Source organism: Aspergillus tanneri, assembly GCF_003426965.1.
Source record: "Aspergillus tanneri strain NIH1004 chromosome Unknown AapTan_7_pilon_pilon_pilon, whole genome shotgun sequence".
NCBI lineage: Eukaryota > Fungi > Ascomycota > Eurotiomycetes > Eurotiales > Aspergillaceae > Aspergillus > Aspergillus tanneri.
The window spans coordinates 4,268,152-4,285,354 of NW_022984634.1; the positions used below are offsets into that span (position 1 = coordinate 4,268,152).

At 51.3% G+C, this 17,203-nt stretch overlaps 8 protein-coding genes across 8 annotated transcripts; 5 read left to right on the forward strand and 3 right to left on the reverse strand.

The window, feature by feature from the left end:
• Positions 1-224: 224 nt before the first annotated feature.
• tpcG (oxidoreductase tpcG) lies at positions 225-1,004 on the forward strand (the record flags this gene model as incomplete). The annotated part of the gene is made up of 1 exon (XM_033572631.1): positions 225-1,004. The coding sequence occupies one exon, from the start codon at positions 225-227 to the stop codon at positions 1,002-1,004; it is 780 nt and encodes a 259-aa protein (XP_033425946.1).
• A 412-nt stretch (positions 1,005-1,416) lies between these two features.
• tpcF (glutathione S-transferase tpcF) lies at positions 1,417-2,088 on the forward strand (the record flags this gene model as incomplete). The annotated part of the gene is made up of 1 exon (XM_033572632.1): positions 1,417-2,088. The coding sequence occupies one exon, from the start codon at positions 1,417-1,419 to the stop codon at positions 2,086-2,088; it is 672 nt and encodes a 223-aa protein (XP_033425947.1).
• A 128-nt stretch (positions 2,089-2,216) lies between these two features.
• Positions 2,217-3,407, reverse strand: tpcE (Zn(II)2Cys6 domain-containing transcription factor tpcE; the record flags this gene model as incomplete). The annotated part of the gene is made up of 1 exon (XM_033572633.1): positions 2,217-3,407. One exon carries the CDS (start codon positions 3,405-3,407, stop codon positions 2,217-2,219), a length of 1,191 nt encoding a protein of 396 aa, XP_033425948.1.
• Positions 3,408-5,086: 1,679 nt separating this feature from the next.
• On the forward strand, positions 5,087-5,434 carry ATNIH1004_008021 (uncharacterized protein; the record flags this gene model as incomplete). Its single annotated transcript, XM_033572634.1, has 1 exon — positions 5,087-5,434. One exon carries the CDS (start codon positions 5,087-5,089, stop codon positions 5,432-5,434), a length of 348 nt encoding a protein of 115 aa, XP_033425949.1.
• A 260-nt stretch (positions 5,435-5,694) lies between these two features.
• On the reverse strand, positions 5,695-7,129 carry tpcD (trypacidin cluster transcriptional coactivator tpcD; the record flags this gene model as incomplete). The annotated part of the gene is made up of 2 exons (XM_033572635.1): positions 5,695-6,261; positions 6,371-7,129. The coding sequence occupies 2 exons, from the start codon at positions 7,127-7,129 to the stop codon at positions 5,695-5,697; spliced, it is 1,326 nt and encodes a 441-aa protein (XP_033425950.1).
• A 610-nt stretch (positions 7,130-7,739) lies between these two features.
• Positions 7,740-13,352, reverse strand: tpcC (non-reducing polyketide synthase tpcC; the record flags this gene model as incomplete). Its single annotated transcript, XM_033572636.1, has 5 exons — positions 7,740-8,969; positions 9,025-11,379; positions 11,455-12,555; positions 12,629-12,935; positions 13,012-13,352. The coding sequence occupies 5 exons, from the start codon at positions 13,350-13,352 to the stop codon at positions 7,740-7,742; spliced, it is 5,334 nt and encodes a 1,777-aa protein (XP_033425951.1).
• Positions 13,353-13,716: 364 nt separating this feature from the next.
• Positions 13,717-14,729, forward strand: tpcB (metallo-beta-lactamase type thioesterase tpcB; the record flags this gene model as incomplete). The annotated part of the gene is made up of 2 exons (XM_033572637.1): positions 13,717-13,872; positions 13,932-14,729. The coding sequence occupies 2 exons, from the start codon at positions 13,717-13,719 to the stop codon at positions 14,727-14,729; spliced, it is 954 nt and encodes a 317-aa protein (XP_033425952.1).
• A 730-nt stretch (positions 14,730-15,459) lies between these two features.
• Positions 15,460-17,112, forward strand: tpcA (O-methyltransferase tpcA; the record flags this gene model as incomplete). The annotated part of the gene is made up of 4 exons (XM_033572638.1): positions 15,460-15,865; positions 15,930-16,373; positions 16,429-16,696; positions 16,761-17,112. The coding sequence occupies 4 exons, from the start codon at positions 15,460-15,462 to the stop codon at positions 17,110-17,112; spliced, it is 1,470 nt and encodes a 489-aa protein (XP_033425953.1).
• Between the last annotated feature and the right edge of the window lie 91 nt (positions 17,113-17,203).

Genomic DNA, 17,203 nt, shown 5'->3' on the forward strand with positions numbered 1-17,203 from the left:
TGACATGGGTCATGTCGGGGCAAAGGTCGGGATAATGGAGGTAGATCTATATCTATATGTGGCATAGGAGTATAGGGATATCGCTTTGCCCCGACCCGACCCCATCGGGGCATTCGGACTGGGGGATTTCAGTTAAGATCATGCAATATCAAGGATACTTACTTTCACGGACCTAGCCCTGCATCAAGAATACTGAATAAGAAAGAAAAAAAAAAGAAAAAAAAATGGCCTACGCAGTGCTCGGCGCGACGGGGAATTGTGGCACTGCCTTGATCCAACATCTTCTGCATTCGCCCGTTCCCATCCACGCCTACTGTCGCAACAAGCCCAAACTGTTAGCCCTAATCCCCGACCTGGCGGACAGAAAGCAGACGCAGATCTTCGAGGGTAGCATCCACGACGTCGCGCTCCTCACCGACTGCCTTCGGGGCACGCGCGCAGTCTTCCTAGTGGTTTCCACCAACGACAATGTGCCCGGCTGTCGCATGGCGCAAGACACAGCACTCGGGGTAATTCGAGCCCTGGAATCCCTGCGGGCCGAGTCGAATGAGGTCATTATGCCGAAACTCGTACTTCTCTCGTCCGCCTGCCTCGATGAACAACTCTCCCGAGACACGCCCCGTCTCGTCCGATGGATTCTGCTGCGATCGGCATCACATGTCTACCACGACCTCCGACAGACTGAGGAATTGCTCCGCGAACAGCACGAGTGGCTCTCAACCATCTTCATCAAGCCAGGGGGGTTATCGCTGGATGTTGCGCATGGACACGCCCTGAGCCTAACCGAGGAGCAGAGCCCACTGTCCTATGCTGATCTGGCTGCAGCCATGATCGAGGCCGTGGATGATCCTGATGGAAGGTGGGATATGCGAAATGTGGGGGTGGTATCAGTGAATGGGCTGGCCAAGTTTCCTGCGGGGGCTCCGATGTGTATTGCGATGGGGTTTCTGAGGCACTATTTGCCGTTTTTGCACCCGTATTTGCCTTCGACTGGGCCGGGTTAGCGGGTGATTTTCCGATCGAGATGTATGAATATCTAGAATAACTAGAATTATTATTTTTATTATTTTCGCGTAATGAATTGGCCCTGTAACCCACTCGCAGGAACAAGGAAAACCCACGTTTCAGTAATCCTGGTCCATATCCTTGTCAAGCCATCCGTCGCTGGTCACTCCAACAGCCGAGCGCCCAGAATTGGTACCATCCCACATAATTAATAATGCTTGGTAATGCGATCACTCGACTGTGTATACCCCGGTATACTCCATATCGGCATGTTTAAATAAGTGACTAAGTTGCTACCAAGTCGATTTTTTTGTTCTAAAATAGCAAGTATAGATCTATAGTATTCCCTTCGATTTTATAATCGTTCTCCATACATTCAGCCCAAACTATCTCACTCGATCAAATCCAACAATGGCATCCAACATCCTCCCGATCAAACTCTGGGGCAAAGGCGGTCCTAACCCACCGCGGGTAGCCATCATCCTCGAGGAACTCAACCTCCCCCACGAGTTCCAACCCATTACCCTGGCCGACGTTAAAAAGCCCGAGTACCTAGCCATCAACCCGAACGGCCGCCTCCCCGCTATCTACGACCCAAACACAGACCTAACGCTGTGGGAATCCGGCGCGATTGTCGAATACCTAGTCGAGCGGTACGACAAAACTCGCAAGATCAGCTTCGAGCCCGGCTCCAACGAAGCCCAGCTCGCGCGACAGTGGCTCTTCTTCCAGGCCTCCGGCCAAGGCCCGTACTACGGACAGGCGGTCTGGTTCAAGAGCTTCCATCCTGAGCGAGTACCCAGTGCGGTGGAGCGCTATGTGAATGAGATGAAGCGCGTGTCGGGGGTGGTGAATGAGTATTTAAGTAAGCAGGAGGTTGGACAAGGGGGTCCATGGTTAGTTGGAGGGAGGGTTTCGTTTGCGGATTTGGCATGGGCCAGTTGGTCTCTTACTGTGACGAAGTTCATTAAGGAGGAAGACGGGTATGATGTGAATGACTTTCCGTATGTGAAGGATTGGTTGGATAGGATGATGGCCCGTGAACCCGTGAGGAAGGTTATTGAGGAAGGACGAAAGCTGTGAGAAATCCGCTTGCCTTGTTCTTCGTTCTGTTTTTCTCTCTGGCTTGATGAGCTGGTTTTTCATGTGTGAAGTCGTTTGGGTTCGCAGCTATATATCGATATAACGTGTGTCTACCTTACTTTCTATGGCTATTGTTCCACTCGTAAAGTCTCAATTAAACCCGCTGACAATCTACCCAACCGCCCCCGTAGTTCCGGCTCCAATTGTCCCATTACAACATCTGAAACGGCCGAAGCCGTGCTCCCACACGCCTGCAACCTGGGGGACAGTCGGGCCATACACCGCTGCACGCGGTGTAGCTCACCGAGGACGCGATGTGCCGCTACCATGCAGGAATCCAGTTCTGCATCGTCAATAGGCTCACTCTCCACTCCGAGAGATCGGAGTGTGGATCCCCTGGAAGAGAATGGCTCCCGGGCCGGCGATGCTGCTGCCGCATATCGGTCCAAAGACTTGAATATTACCAGAGACACAATGGCGAGCAGATAGCTGTCCTGCGAGCAGGAACACTGTAAAATGACCTCAATGGTGTCCATGATCTGTTGGTTGGTTGTGATGGTCGTGTCGAGGGACTGAGCCTGCCCTCGATGGTTGATTTTATCTGTCAAAGCCACTGGAGCTGAGTCTGTCGCGGCCAGCCGCTTCAATAGATCCAGAGCGCATGGAAGGCAGGAACAAGGCGATCCATGAGGACGCGGCTGTTTCTTGCCCTCATCTGCTGTATCTGTCGGAAACAGCACTTGTGAATGGGACATAGAGGCAGGTCGGCCGAAGAGAGAGATGGTTTCTTCTGGAGGTATGGCGCTGCTGGATCCGGTTGTACTACTATTGCTGCTAATGCTAATGCTGGGATTGATGCCCCCAGGATGACTGGTTGACCCAATGTCAAAGGCATCAAGAGCGGCCGATCCACCCAGGGAGAAAGGTGTGAGGTAATCGTCAAAGTCGGTGCTCCAGGTAGTAAGCGACGACGACAAGGAAGCTTCGGCCTGGTCAAAGAGACTCGAGAATGTATGGGAGCAGCTAGGCGAGGTGGTATCGTCCTGCACAGACAGTAGGCCCTGTTCTGGCAGCGTCACCGTCATCGGCCGGTCCAGCTCTGGCAGCGTAGGTGGAATACTACTCGTTACCACAGGTGCAGGTGGTTTCTCCTGTTGTTTCCGGCCAGGCCTCTTCGTAACAAAATATTCACAGGTCGTGCACCGTCGAAGGCATCGAGCACACGTCGGTTTCTCTTTCGAGCAGCGCACTTTCGACATGGCACAGGCATGACAGCTGCCCCGTAGCTTTGGGCCGTCTTCTGACGTTGATGAAGGCATTGAAAGTCCTCTCAGAAGGTCAAAAAGATACCCCTCTAGTATCTATTGAAGCCTATGTGTTTGGGGCGGACAAATCTGGCTTGTTTATCTTCTAATAGCATATAGGCTAGCAAGGCGGAAAATAGAATAAGATTAAGCGGAACTAATTGGGAAAGAAAGAATTAATCAAATAAATTTTTTTAACGACTAAAGGCCTATTAAAGTGTAACGGATTGCAGAATATCCGTACGCCCGGGTACTGAGGAAACCAATTGACATGATTGATGGAAGCGAACGGTAACCGGAAAGCATGTGCCGCACGTAAGCCAGCGTCGCACCTCCGTATTGTGTAAGGGATCAACCGTAGATGATATTGATTGATATTAGAAAGAAGGCTAAGCACGAAGAGAGAAAGGAGAGAATCCTTCGTGGGTGTGATGGTTTGGTTCTCTCTGCGCTAGTAGAGATAACCACTTGAGCATAGAAACAGGTACAAGACGATTGATCTATCGATCAGTCGCATCTAGCGCCCTATATAGGGGCGAAAGCTATGCCTGAGCAATACATTAGGTTCAACCCTGGACAGTGGGGCATAGAATCAGTATATATGTCATGACAGTAGTCTATTTTAGACTAACTTGATATATTGATGTTGGGATATTGAAGTTCTAAAAAGTGCCATTTTAGGCGACATTAAGCCGTATTTAAATGACCGAACAAGCGCAGACTACGGGTTGAATAGGAATAGCGGTATCTAAAGGTAGACACTAAATTATTTAGTTTATATGAAGATGCGAGAGAGTGGTGCTAAGTTGGGACCAGACCCAACCCTCCCGAGTGTCAAACCGGACCATAAAATCAACTTGTGAGTAACTGGTTCTCGTATAATTTTAGTACGGGACTATAGCACACCTTACATGCATTCATTTCCACGCTTCATTAAGATTTAATTCCCAGGCCCAATTCTTGAACCGGACCAATGTTACATCCTAACCGCGGCCGGAGGTTTGTCGGTAGTATTCCCTGGATCTACCCGCCAGGAATAGCATCCCCGCCCGACGCTAATAAAAAGTAATACGGGGTTGTGTCAGAATAAGCTAGTCCAGGTCGGGACATCATGTGAAGTATATATACCCAATATCTCTCATAGAGGGGTTAGGCAGAATATCCTTCTGAATACAATCAATTCTGACCCCCAAAATTCGAACAGATTGCTAGGTCCCAAATCACTACCAATAAACAACAGCGGGAGGATTATGCCGTGGGTCCGAAAACCACTAGGATTAAAAAGATTGTAAGCAAGCTTAAATCGGCCGGGGCCGCTTCGGCATTTTGCCAAGGGCGCTAATTTCTTACAATCTCTGCGGGGCTGGAGGCCAATGCTGATCGGGTATGACGTGCTAGTAATAAAACTATTCGATTAAAAATTTTGTGAAATATTGATAGGAGCCTAGGATACAACTTCGCCCTTGCATACGGGGAGCAAATCAGCGGCCCAATAAATATGAAGTCTTGACAACAAGGTGTCACAGGGAAGACCCCTGTCCCCCTTGGCGAATATTGGGAGTCATCTGGCACGCCATGCCAATAATTTGATTCCGTGAGGGATAAATAAAAAAAAATTGACAAAAAGGAAAGCTCTCAGAGAGACATGCCTTGTAGATAGAATCACCGATGCACAATATGCGGTCCACTCTCCAATGCTGATAACATGCCTTGCTGCTCGACCTCTCGTAGACAGTCCAGAAAGAAACAGTCTCTCACGTCCCAGTACCGGGCAAGATGCTGAGCCAGGTCCTCTGCGTGAACCGGGGAATCGAAGTGGCAAAATAGGTCTGACCCATCTCCGCAAAGAGGAACCAGCATACTCGGACTCCCTGCCCGCCAGCTGTCAGGGTCGAGTAGCCGTCGGCGAGGGTGTACTGCCCGTCCTCCAGATGCAAGCCAGGGATGGCATCAGAGATTCAGAAGACGCACGAGTACTTGGAGATCATGGCGACTGTGTTGTGTTGGAGCTTAGCTTTCCTACCCAGGGACCATGGAAATAAATGCATTCTTACCTGCTCTGTCATTGGCATGCTGCGACACGAGTATTCCGAATTGGCCCATTTACCATGTAAAACATGAGGGAGAGTGGGCAGACGCTGAATCAGCCTGTCCTTATTGCAAATTGACCCACAATCATACCCAGTTTCTAAGGGAAAGTGGATCCCTGCGACTAATCAATTGCTAGTGGTAACTTAGAAACCACTGCATAAGGTGACATCCCCTCGGTCTGACGATAAACTCGGCACAACTCACATAAGCACTACGCAGCCAAAACGCCATCGAGCTCAGACCACCCTTGATACTTCACGGCTAGTGCCACAGCTAAATTATTGCGTGCTCGTAATCGATCCACAATCACGAGTCGTCCCTGAGCATCGCCGACCGAGCCCACTAAATCCACTACCTCGGACACCTCTGGGTCGCGTTCGGCTCCCAGCTGAAACAATATCATGTCGCGCATCCGAGCAATGGTCTCGATCTCGCGATCGACCGTACCCGGCTGGGGGAGCATGCGGGCCGTGAGGATCAGCATGGCGCGGCGGTTGGCGGCGAGGATGGTACAATAACTCTGCAGCTCCATGAGGACTAGGGAACGGCCGGACTCCCACGAAGATGGAGGGAGGCGAAGAATGTAGGCTGCTGCATCTAGAACGGGCTGTGGCATGCCCAGAGCTCGTGTCTGCAAGGTGATGCGGGGGTTGTAGGCCTCAAGCGACGCTGGGGGGTGGGCCGAGTCAGAACTTCTTGTCTCTGTTTGGACGATTATCTGGAGGCCGGGATAGAGTTCTGATAGCACCTTAGCAGTTTCGGCTGATTGGGCTCCGGACTACATTAGGTAATTCGCCGAAAAGTCAGCAAGCAGGGAAGTAGAAAATCACTCAGATAGACAAAGCACAATGCATCCCTTCGGAGTCAGAAATAGGAATCGGGCTTACCTCGACGATACAGCAGTCGCCTAGATGGGCCCAGTCCAGGCGACTGAGAACCTCAGTCACCTTTTCTTCAAAATCACCAGTGTACTGCAGGAAGGCGGACCACTGGCGCTGCAGCTTAGGAGTTGAGCTGCAAGCCTTGAGGAAGGGGACCGAGGTCGAAAAGGCTAGACTGTATGCGCTCGCACATGGCACTTCTGCCGAGGAGCCTACATGAGGGTGCATCGTGGACGCCATACGTAATGCACTTGGCGTGCAGCATTCTGCGAGAAACATGGTTGCATCCCGAAAACGCCTCTGCGAGACGAACACGGTCGACAGAGGAGTATGCCTAATCTGTCCGGGTTGTGGCTCCTGTAGGAAGCCACCCGATGCTGTCAGCCGGATAACACGAGATAGCTGTGTCTCCGGGACACCTGCTAATTGGGCTAAATCTTTGAGGGCAAGACTGCCAGCGAGGGGTAAGCAAACAAGTACTTGCAGGCTGCTCAGCCATTGAACGCTCGCAAGCATCTGGATCTGCAGGGCCATCTGCTGCAGGAAATCATCCGGTCCCCTCAGCAGAACTTGTAGTTTGGCCAGCGATCCAAGAATCTTTTGTCGGTCTTGATGGATTGAGCGGGGTGCATCCTCGGGGATGCGTAGCTGTGGCCCAGTAGAGGATATATTTGCATTCTGGCAATGAGCTACGAGGCTCCGGGCTGCACAGGAAAGCTCATTGGCATAAGTCTCAAGCTGGACTATACTGTTCATGGTGTTCATAGTGTATCTTGCCGGGACTGGCTAGAAGAACGTTTCAGGATAATACGAGTGAGTATGTTGAAGATTAAATAGGTCCAGACGTCATATAACCGTGAGCATGAGGATGCATTCCAGTGGTTAGGTGTCAGTTTAGAGATACAGTTCCTCAAAATAAGTAACTTCGATGGATACTTAGTTGTGAGGGGTCACTGTATGCACTATGGCTCCGATACCGATAGTTGGGGCCTTAGGCTGGGCCGATCAACGACTATATTCTCTGATTCTATAATAACGACAGCGAGAGTCCCGTGCGTGCATGAAACCAAGAGTCTACATGGGCAGTAGATAAGGGTCTTTCTAGTGATTCCACCGAGGCTATCTATAGAAATAGTCACCATCAATTAAATCAGCATATTATTCCTCTGCTCCACCCTACTTCGTGCGCAATGATTATGCAAGCATATAGACGAATTTGATTTGGACGAATCAGGACTACATGTCAGCATCCATGTAAAGAGACAAAACTCATGTTGCAAGCTGAATACGAATGCCATTGTTCTATCGGCTATCCACATCTATATCCACAGTAATATCATAATATCCAAAAAAAAAAAAAAACAGACTTGCGAAATTAGCTATAGTACTCCAGCAGCCAACTCTTCAAATCGCCTACAGTTGGATACTCCAAGAACAAACTGCCCGTAACCGTGACTCCAAGCTCTTCACGAAATTTCTCAGCAATGACTAAACTCATCAAGCTATCCACGCCCAGATTACCAAAGTTGGAGTCGTCGTGGAGATCCTCCCTCTCCATCCCAGCTTCGCTTGCCACCAGCGCAAGGGCTTTAGCCGCAATGCTGGTCTCGTCTAGAGCGCCTTCACTGCCACCAGGTTGTTTCTGGATAGCGGGCGGTGTAGCTGCTGGTGCAGGTGCAGCAGCAGGTGTTGGAGCAGGGGTGGATACAGAGATCTCCGGGGTCATGTTGACAATCGGCACCGCTGCGGTGGAAGCGTGTCCCTGCTTGTGCCGGCTATCGTCGGCGGCCGAGAAAAATCGGCTGAGGAGTAGACGGGGATAGCGACGGAACTTGATACCCCCGACCATGCCAATGATCTCGTTCTCCTGAAGCACGTAGACATCTCCCAGGAAAATACCTGGGTCTTCGACGGTAGGAATCATCTTGACATAGGAACGGTATGCGGCCCCAGCCACGAGGGGTCGTGCAAAGCGCATTGATTGCCACCCGGGTGTCACGTAAAAGTTGGCCTGATTGTCGACAGCATCGGAAACATTCATGATGAAACCGGCCAAGTGCGCCACGCTGTCGATGAAGTATGGAGGTACTGTCCAGATGCCCCCCTTCTCGGTAGTCAACTTGATGTCCGCGAAAGCTTCCAATTCATGCAGTACGACAGACTGCATTCCGCGGTATTTGTCTGCATAGTTGACCAGGCTGCTTGCGAAAAGATTGTAAGCCATGCGATGGGAGAACCGATTTGCGATTCCTTCTTCGGCGAGACGCTCCAGGGCTTGAATGCGGCCTTGGATGAGATGAAGTGCTGGTCGCCATGATGATAGCGATTCGGCTGCATCGCCGTAGATGACTTTCGCACTGGCAAAGGGATCTTCTACTGTGCCGTCGGCGAGGACATTGCGCCACTCAAGCTCGAGGATACCGGAGTTGATATCGGCTGTGGAAGCAGCGACTTGTAGAATCTGAGGCTTTTCGGTGTTCTTGTGTGCAACCAATCCTTTCAGAACTTCCAGATTGATAATATTCATAGCCGGTATTTGAGAAGTTGGCTTCAATTTCTTGTATACATATTCACCGAGAGTGAATCCGATATCTGCGTGTATAGACTAGTAAAAAAGATATTAGAATAGAGATCCTGGATCAAGACTAGACATAACTCACCGACGTGACCACGCCGCATCCGTTCATCTTATGTCCATGAGCCGCGGCAAGGAACTCTGCCTGCATTAAATCCGAATGCATGACTGCTCTCCCAGCTGACCCTTCAAAGTTTTCCTCGACGATATTCTGGACTGTCGAAGTACGTGGTCCGGACGCCCCCGCACCTGGCACAACCGCGCTCTTCCTCTCTGCTTCGTACCCGAGATTGCCCTTGGTGAGCGCCCAGTCGCCAATGTACTGAATCCAATAGTTCTTGTTATTCCAGCTATATGTGGGGAGATCCAAGAGGCACAGCGCGCGCTCAAATGGGCGATGGAACTCATTCCAGTCAATGTCGACCCCGGCGCCATGAACAGTCCCCAGACTGCGTGTCAACGTAGTCCACGCGTCCTCGCCTCGACGGAGCGATGGAACCAAGGCACCCGTAGTCGGCAGGGTAGACTTGACGAAGCTTATGCACACTGGGTGCGGCCCAATCTCTACCCAGACGGTGGTGTCATCGACAGTGGAGATTTTCTGCGCGCTCTCAAGAGCGGCGCTGAAGTTAACCGTCTCGCGGGTTGCTCGGCGCAGGTAGCTCGCATTCACCGTCTTGTCATCAAAGATAACTTTGCGGAGCAGAGGGGAAATAACTGGCAAATTGGGGGCGTGGAAAATAACTCCCTTGTAAATAATATCCTCGTATTCTTCCAAAATAGGGTCCATCTGCGCGGAATGGAACGCAAATGCAACGTCTAGACTCGTACATTTGTAACCCTCCACTTCCAAAGCCTCTGTAACCGCATGTATCTCGGCGCCGGTCCCGCTCAGAACAGTTTCCTTTGGACCGTTACTGCAGGCGACCTCGTATGGCCGGTCGCCGGCGGCCTGTGCAATTTGCTCGATGGATGCCCGCACTGCTAACATCTTGTGGCTGCCGATCTTGCATTTCTGCTCGAGCAGCTGGGCACGTCTGCCTGCAAGGAACAGGGCATTGCTTGCGGACAGTACACCGGCAATATGCAGTGCTGCGAATTCTCCGAGACTGTGGCCAACCACTACCTCGGGCTTCACTCCCAATGAGGTCCAGTACCTAGCCAGGGCGATCTCGGTCCCGACCAGAGCGAGCTGCGTGACGACTGGAGAGTGGGCATAGTCTTTTGGATGGCTCCCATCGAGGGCTGGCACAAAAGACGGGAACCCCTGTCCTAGTGCCAGGGAATTCAGTTCCAGGATCTGCGAACGGAAGTAGGGCACGTCGCGGAATAGCTCGATGTCCATGGATTTGTACGACGCTCCCTGGCCGGTGAAAGCAAACGCCACTGGAGGAGGTCCCGTCGATGAGATAGGTTTGTGAGAATCGACAGAGTTCAACCAAGCGGCGGATTGCTTTTTCAGCTGTTCGAGGTCCGATACGGCTACAGTCAGTCTATGGTTATGATGATGACGCCGGGCCATGGTCGTATATGAGAGGTCGGATAGCGACACATCCGGATTAGCATTCAAGTATGAGATAAAACGTTCGAGATTTCCCTTCAAGGATACTTTGCTTTTCGCGGATATCGATACTATGTGCGAGGGACGTGGATCGACCCCAGTAATTTCTCGCAGCGGGGCCTCTTCGATCGCAAGAGATGTATTTCCACCAGCTGCACTGAAGTTGTTGACCACGGCAATACGTCGCTTGCCTTCTGTGCGAGCCCACGGCTGCTGCTCGAAGGGGATGTGTACATTGCGCTTGTCCAGGTCCTTGGGGAGCAGGGGATTGATGCCCTTCTTGATCCCGACATGACGAGGGATTGCGCCCTTTTGAAGCATAAGCAGGACTTTCAGCAGGGCTGTCGCTCCAGCCACCGCCTCCCCATGACCCACATTCGCCTTGACTGCTCCAATATGCAGGGGATTCCTCTTGCTCCTGCGTCTTGTGGCTGGGGCAAACACGTCGGTCACGGATTTCACCTCTTCGAAGTCTCCGGCCTGAGTGCCGGTGCCGTGCAATTCCACGTAGCTGACATCAAATGGATCAACACCCGCACCGCGGAGGACCTCCCGGAGCAGGTAGCTCTGTGCGCCAGCGTGAGGGTGGGTGATAGAGATGGCCTCTGCCGAATGATTTGTCGCGGCGCCGAGGATAACACCCAGGATGTTATCGTTATCGGCCTCGGCATCTTCCAGTCGTTTCATCACGAAAGACACCACGCCATCTGCACGGCAGTACCCATCAGCCTCGCTATCCCAGGTTTTGCAAGCATTCGGTGTTTTGGACAAGAAGTGGCCATGGCTTAGGCCAGCGAAAGCATCCGAATTGGTCAGGACGTTCACTCCTCCCACCACCGCTGTGTCAGTGGCACCGTTCCAAAGCGATGTGCAGGCGGCCTAATATATTGTGTTAGCCTTGAGTCGCCACCTGAGTACAACGGAGCGAAAGATCAGACTCTTATGTTCACATACCTCGATAGTCGCCAGACTGGATGAACAGGCCGTGTCGATGCTGTAACTGGGTCCCCAAAACTTGAAGAAATAGTTGATCCGTCCGGGACCGAATGCGCGACATCCGCCGGTGATGAAGTACGTGCTAACGTCTTGCGCCGTATTCACCTCGCGGTAGTCATCACTGGCCTGGCCATAGAACGTACCAATGCGGTGTTTGTTTGTCGCCGGTGTGCGATCGGGAACATATCCGGCTCGTTCCAGCGCTTCATATGCTGTCACCAACGCTAGTCTTTGCATGGGATCGGTTTGTTGTGCTTCGCGAGGAGACATGTTGAAAAACGGGGCATCGAAGAGACCCGGCTCCTCGATGAAGCAGCCATACGGAGTATGGCTTGTGTTCGTCCGTTTTCCCGCAGGGTCATAATGAGATTCGACGTCGAAACGATCCGGTGGGATCTTCCGGTGAACGTCCAGGCCTTTTTCCAGGAGTTCCCAGAACTTTTCGGTATCTCTGGCTTCCCCAGGCAGTCGACACGACATTCCCACGATAGCAATCTTGGACTGAGCTGTTCCCCTCGGGGTATCTTCACCGTGAGGTTGTGCAATCCACGATAAGAGGTCATCCGTTGTAGCCCTGAACTCTTGGGTCTCGGATTCCAAAGCGGAAATGAGATCCTGGACTGGAAGTGATGTTCGAATGGCGAGAACTTGGCATTCGGGGTTGGTAAGTAGGTTGGCCTGCTGCTTGACACCGCTGACCACATTATCCCACTGAATGGCTTGAGTGAGGATTTCGGCAATAACTTGCTCGAAGAGTTCCTCGGCAGTATTTGCGGGGAATGCAATCCCGCTGCTAGTCGAGAAGATTGGTATTCTCGGGGCCAGTCTGGCACTTAAGCCCTCGATGGTCTTGGTTCGTACCACAGATTGCACGTGTGTCTCGTTGTAAATGTGCTTCGCGTGGCACAGTCCACCAAAAACAGGCAGCGCAACAAACTTGCGATCCCGAAAAAAGTCAGCCGTGCGAAAGAGGCGCTTAAGCCTTGCGGGTGGCCCGCTCACGGTGATTGAGGTTTGACTGAAGGCGCTGACGAATACTTTGCAGGCTTCGGGCGTTTTCTGTAAAGTCGATCAGCTCAAATGTTCCCTCGGTTTGCTTATTTTTATAGCCCCAACGTAGATATCATCGAACCTCTCTAACATGGATAGCATTTAGCTCCTGCTGGACATCATCAGGGGCTACATTTGGCATAACATAGGCCCAGCTGTCAGGTGGTCCATGAGCTGCCAACTCACGGGGTTGCAGATTCTGCGAGACATCATCGACGAGAACACCGAGACGAAAGGCTAGGCGAACGACCTCCGCGCCAGCAATAGGAATGTCGGCTATCGTCGAAGACAAGGACACGGCTGTGGTAGCCAGAAGACCAATGCCCAGACCCGTAAGATATGCATGAGATGAATCAAAGTCATATTTCTCGGGGGATTTCTCATAGTAGCTGGCGGTAAAAGTAAGGATTGGTCATTATTCAGCGAGCCTCTCTCCGGCGAGAAATGAAAAGGAACAAGACATACCCGATGAATGCCCCCAGTTCGACGGCACAGAGTAGGACCCCGTCTATCGACGCGCCCAGAGGGCCGGTACGAAGATCAGGATATTCAACAAAGGTTAAAATAGACTCAAAAGGGGGAACTAAGATTTTCAGTGCGGGTGGCAATTGGCGAACTTCGTCTCGAATCGCCAGTGTAGCATCTTCGAGAAATCGAGCTAGAATATGGTACCGTCGGTCCTTGCTGGAGAGATTTAGCTGGCGGACGAGGCTGGGAAGCCCGTCAGGAGGAAACTCGTTGCTGAAGTATACAAGCTTCATTCTTCGGAAGTCCTCTTTGGAACTGCTAGAAGGAGTGAGGTTCATGCTTGAAGTGGTTCGAGTTGCATAGGACTAGATGGTTGAAATCACCAGGCACACCTCGAGTCCTCGAGGTCAAGTGATAGATAAAGAGGTAGCTAATTATACAAATCAATCTCACTTGTACCGACAGTAAGTCAGTGGAGCCGTTGAATCATCTTTCGAATCATCATGCGTTCGGGCCAAGACACCCTCGGCATATACAGATCATTTAACGAAGGCGAATAAAAAAAATACCCCGAGCGGTATAAGCTGGCCCTAGATAACTATCGTCGCGGTTGATAAGGCAGACTGGCCCGAGAAATAACCCGTCTTAGGACGCGTTCCTCTGATCTCTTCTTACCACTACTCCAGCTGGAGTCTGACAACCATGAAGCGCGGAGGCTATCGTCAGATCAACAAAGCACTCAACATTTGTGCCTTTGATGAATACCTTGACACTCAACAAGATACCCTCCCAAAACTAGAAGATGTCGAGCAAATCAGCCCCCGGGTCATCCGGGTGCTAGGCCAAAATGCTGGCAAGGTAAAATGCTTAGTCCTCTTAGTCTGGTTGATAGGCTGACACCTAACCATCATCTGCAGTTCACCCTGCAGGGAACGAACACGTATATTGTTGGAACAGGTCGAGAAAGATTGATCATCGATACCGGCCAAGGCATTCCTGAATGGGCCGACCTCATCGCCTCTACACTCAAGGACTTATCCATCACGCTCTCCCACGTGCTTCTCACACATTGGCACGGTGATCACACCGGAGGTGTCCCAGATTTGATTCACCTCTACCCGCATCTGTCGCAGTCTATTCACAAACACAGCCCCGACCGAGACCAGAAGCCCATTGTGGATGGCCAGGTTTTTCATGTTGAAGGCGCCACCGTCCGCGCGGTTCACACCCCGGGCCATTCCCATGACCACATGTGCTTCATCCTCGAAGAAGAGAATGCTATGTTTACCGGTGATAATGTTCTCGGGCATGGGACGAGTGCGGTAGAGCTCCTCGGCACCTGGATGGCCTCACTTCGAGGAATGGGTGCGCATCAGCGCGAGGTAGGTTATCCTGCTCACGGCGAGGTCATCCATAATCTTCCGGCCAAAATTGCCGGGGAGCTAGATCAAAAGGCAAGACGAGAGGCGCGAGTGATGCAAACTTTGGCACGGATCAAGAAGCAAGAGCAAAGTAATCAGGGCCGAGGCAAGGGGAGCGTGACAGTCCAGCAATTGGTGACCGCAATGTATGGGTATGACCTGGACGAGCAGGTGCGCACAATGGCACTGGAGCCATTCACTGGTGAAGTCTTGGTTAAGCTGGCCGAAGATGGAAGAGTCGCTTTCGAAGTCCGAAGAGGCGAGAAGCGGTGGTATGCAGTGGATCCAGTTTAAGGAGATCGCCCATCACGATATTGAGCAAAGAGGATCACGCCGTCTATGAAAAGCATTGACCTACCAAGAAGTAATAACGCCTTGCAAAAAGCGTTTGCTAAACCACACCCAGTTTTACGAATTTATCTTAAGTGCGGATAATTCTCTTACTCCATGAAGAGTACTGAGGATAGATTGAACTATGATAGTTGACATTAAATTCTATTTTGTTGAGCAACGAGCATTTATTGGTAAGCCTCTACCTGGATTGAGGTGATGAAACTAGATCTGTCAAGAGCAGTTTTATGCTTTTCTGATGGTGCGTAGGCCTTAGTCCCACCATATTCTGCTATTTAATAATATTCTGGGGGCGTTTCTTAGGCACCAGCATGTTCCCTAGATAGATCTGGGCGATCGTATTATGGTACATCTACCTCATTTCCCGCCGATCCAAAGGTACACAGTTTGATGTCGGCCAGATGTGCACTATCGGCATTTGTAAATTTTGTGGGAAAAATGCTATGCCGGTGTAATATGACGCCAGTCGGCATAAAAAGTCCAGCGCGGGCATCGGACCTTTCGGGGAAGTTGGAAGGTCGAGACCATCGCGGACTCGCATTCAGATCATCCCGAATCGCTATAGGCCAACCACAGATATAATATATACTGCTTTTTATATCGTGGTATCAGATACAACCATCTCTCATGTCTGTATTGCCCTAGGACAAGGAAACCCCTCGATAAAGTCAAAATGGAACGTAAACTGAAGACCCTCACCGACGCTGTCCAGCTCCTCCAAACAGCCGACATCATTTCCAAAACCGTTCATACAGTTGTAACCGAATGGTCCAAAGAAGCAGAGGCCTCTAACAGCTTTGCCAAGTCTTTTGAAGGCTCGACAGGGCCGCAGACACTCCCAAGTCATGAGCTCTTCAATGCCCAACGGACTATTGCAGCTGCCCTGGGGAAAATAGCCGAGCTGGTATCTGAGCCAAGCGTCAGAATTCTCGAAGTCGCAACCCAATTCCAAGAGTCTCGTACGCTTTATATCGCTGCAGAGCGAAGAATTCCCGATATCCTCGCTCCTCACGATAAACAGGGTGGATTGCATGTCACTGAGATCAGCCAAGAGGCTAGCATTGAGAAACGGAAGCTGTGTGAGCTCTCTCGTCTCAAATCCTCAAACAAAAGTGGGCCAAAAGAAACTGACCACACCCTCAGCTCGCATCTTGCGATACCTGTGCTCGATCGGGATTTTCAGTCAAACTGGCCCGGAAACCTTTGCGAACAATACCATCTCCGCCGCATTGGTCTCCAACGAGCCCTTACGAGCTTATGTCCAACTAGTCAGCAGTGAAGGCTTTACTGCATCAGATCGCCTACCTAAAACGCTCCTACACCCCGAAACTGGCCCATCGTATGACGTGGCTAAGACCGCCTGGCAAGATGCCATCGGAACGACTAAAACACGATGGGAATGGGTCGAGGAGCGAGTGCCACAGGACAAGCTGATCGAGACTGGGGGTCACTACCCAGGAATTCCAAGCCTCGTTCTAGAGCCCCAGACCCCAGGAGAGGATGGCCTGGTCGCAAGACCCGAACTGGAGATCATGGGTCTCTCCATGGTTGGTGGTGGGCGAGTATTCGGCGCTGCCCACGTCTATGGTACGGCCTCCTGTTTCCCGTTAAAACTTGATGATCTAATCATTCCATCGTGTAGATTTCCCATGGGCCTCGCTGGGCAAAGCTCTGGTCGTCGATGTTGGCGGTGGTGTTGGGGGTTTCCCACTCCAGCTAAGCAAGATCTATCCCGATCTCCACTTCGTCGTCCAAGATCGCGCACCCGTGGTCAAGCAGGGCTTGGAACGGGTCTGGCCAAAAGATAATCCAGCAGCTTTGGAAGCTGGTCGAGTGCAGTTCGTGGCGCACAGTTTCTTCGACAAAAACCCCGTTGAGGGGGCAGATGTGTACTACCTCCGATATGTCCTGTAGGTGCCAAAGAAAATATGCTGGATGCTGGAAAAGACATCATGCTAACTCAATTCCTTCTAGTCATGACTGGTCCGACGACTACTGCGTCAATATCCTGTCGCGCATCCGCGAGAGCATGGGCCCGGATTCCCGCTTGTTGATCTGCGAACAGGTTATGAACACTACTACGGGCGACCCGGATTTGACCTCGGCGCCAGCTCCTTTGCCAGCTAACTACGGCTACCACACGCGGTTTAGCCATAGTCGGGACATAACCATGATGGCATGCATCAATGGCATCGAGAGAACTCCGGAGGAGTTCAAGACTATCCTGGGGGCTGCTGGGTTGAGCCTGAAACAGATCTGGGAGTGTAGAAGTCAAGTGTCGCTACTGGAAGCAGTCTTGCCAGAAGCTGGACACACAAACGCGTAGGTCGACAGTACGCTATTAGAACGGGATATCTAGATAAAGAATTTTCTTCAATTTTGCGGACCATGGGTATTGGAGGCCTCTAATTTCAGCC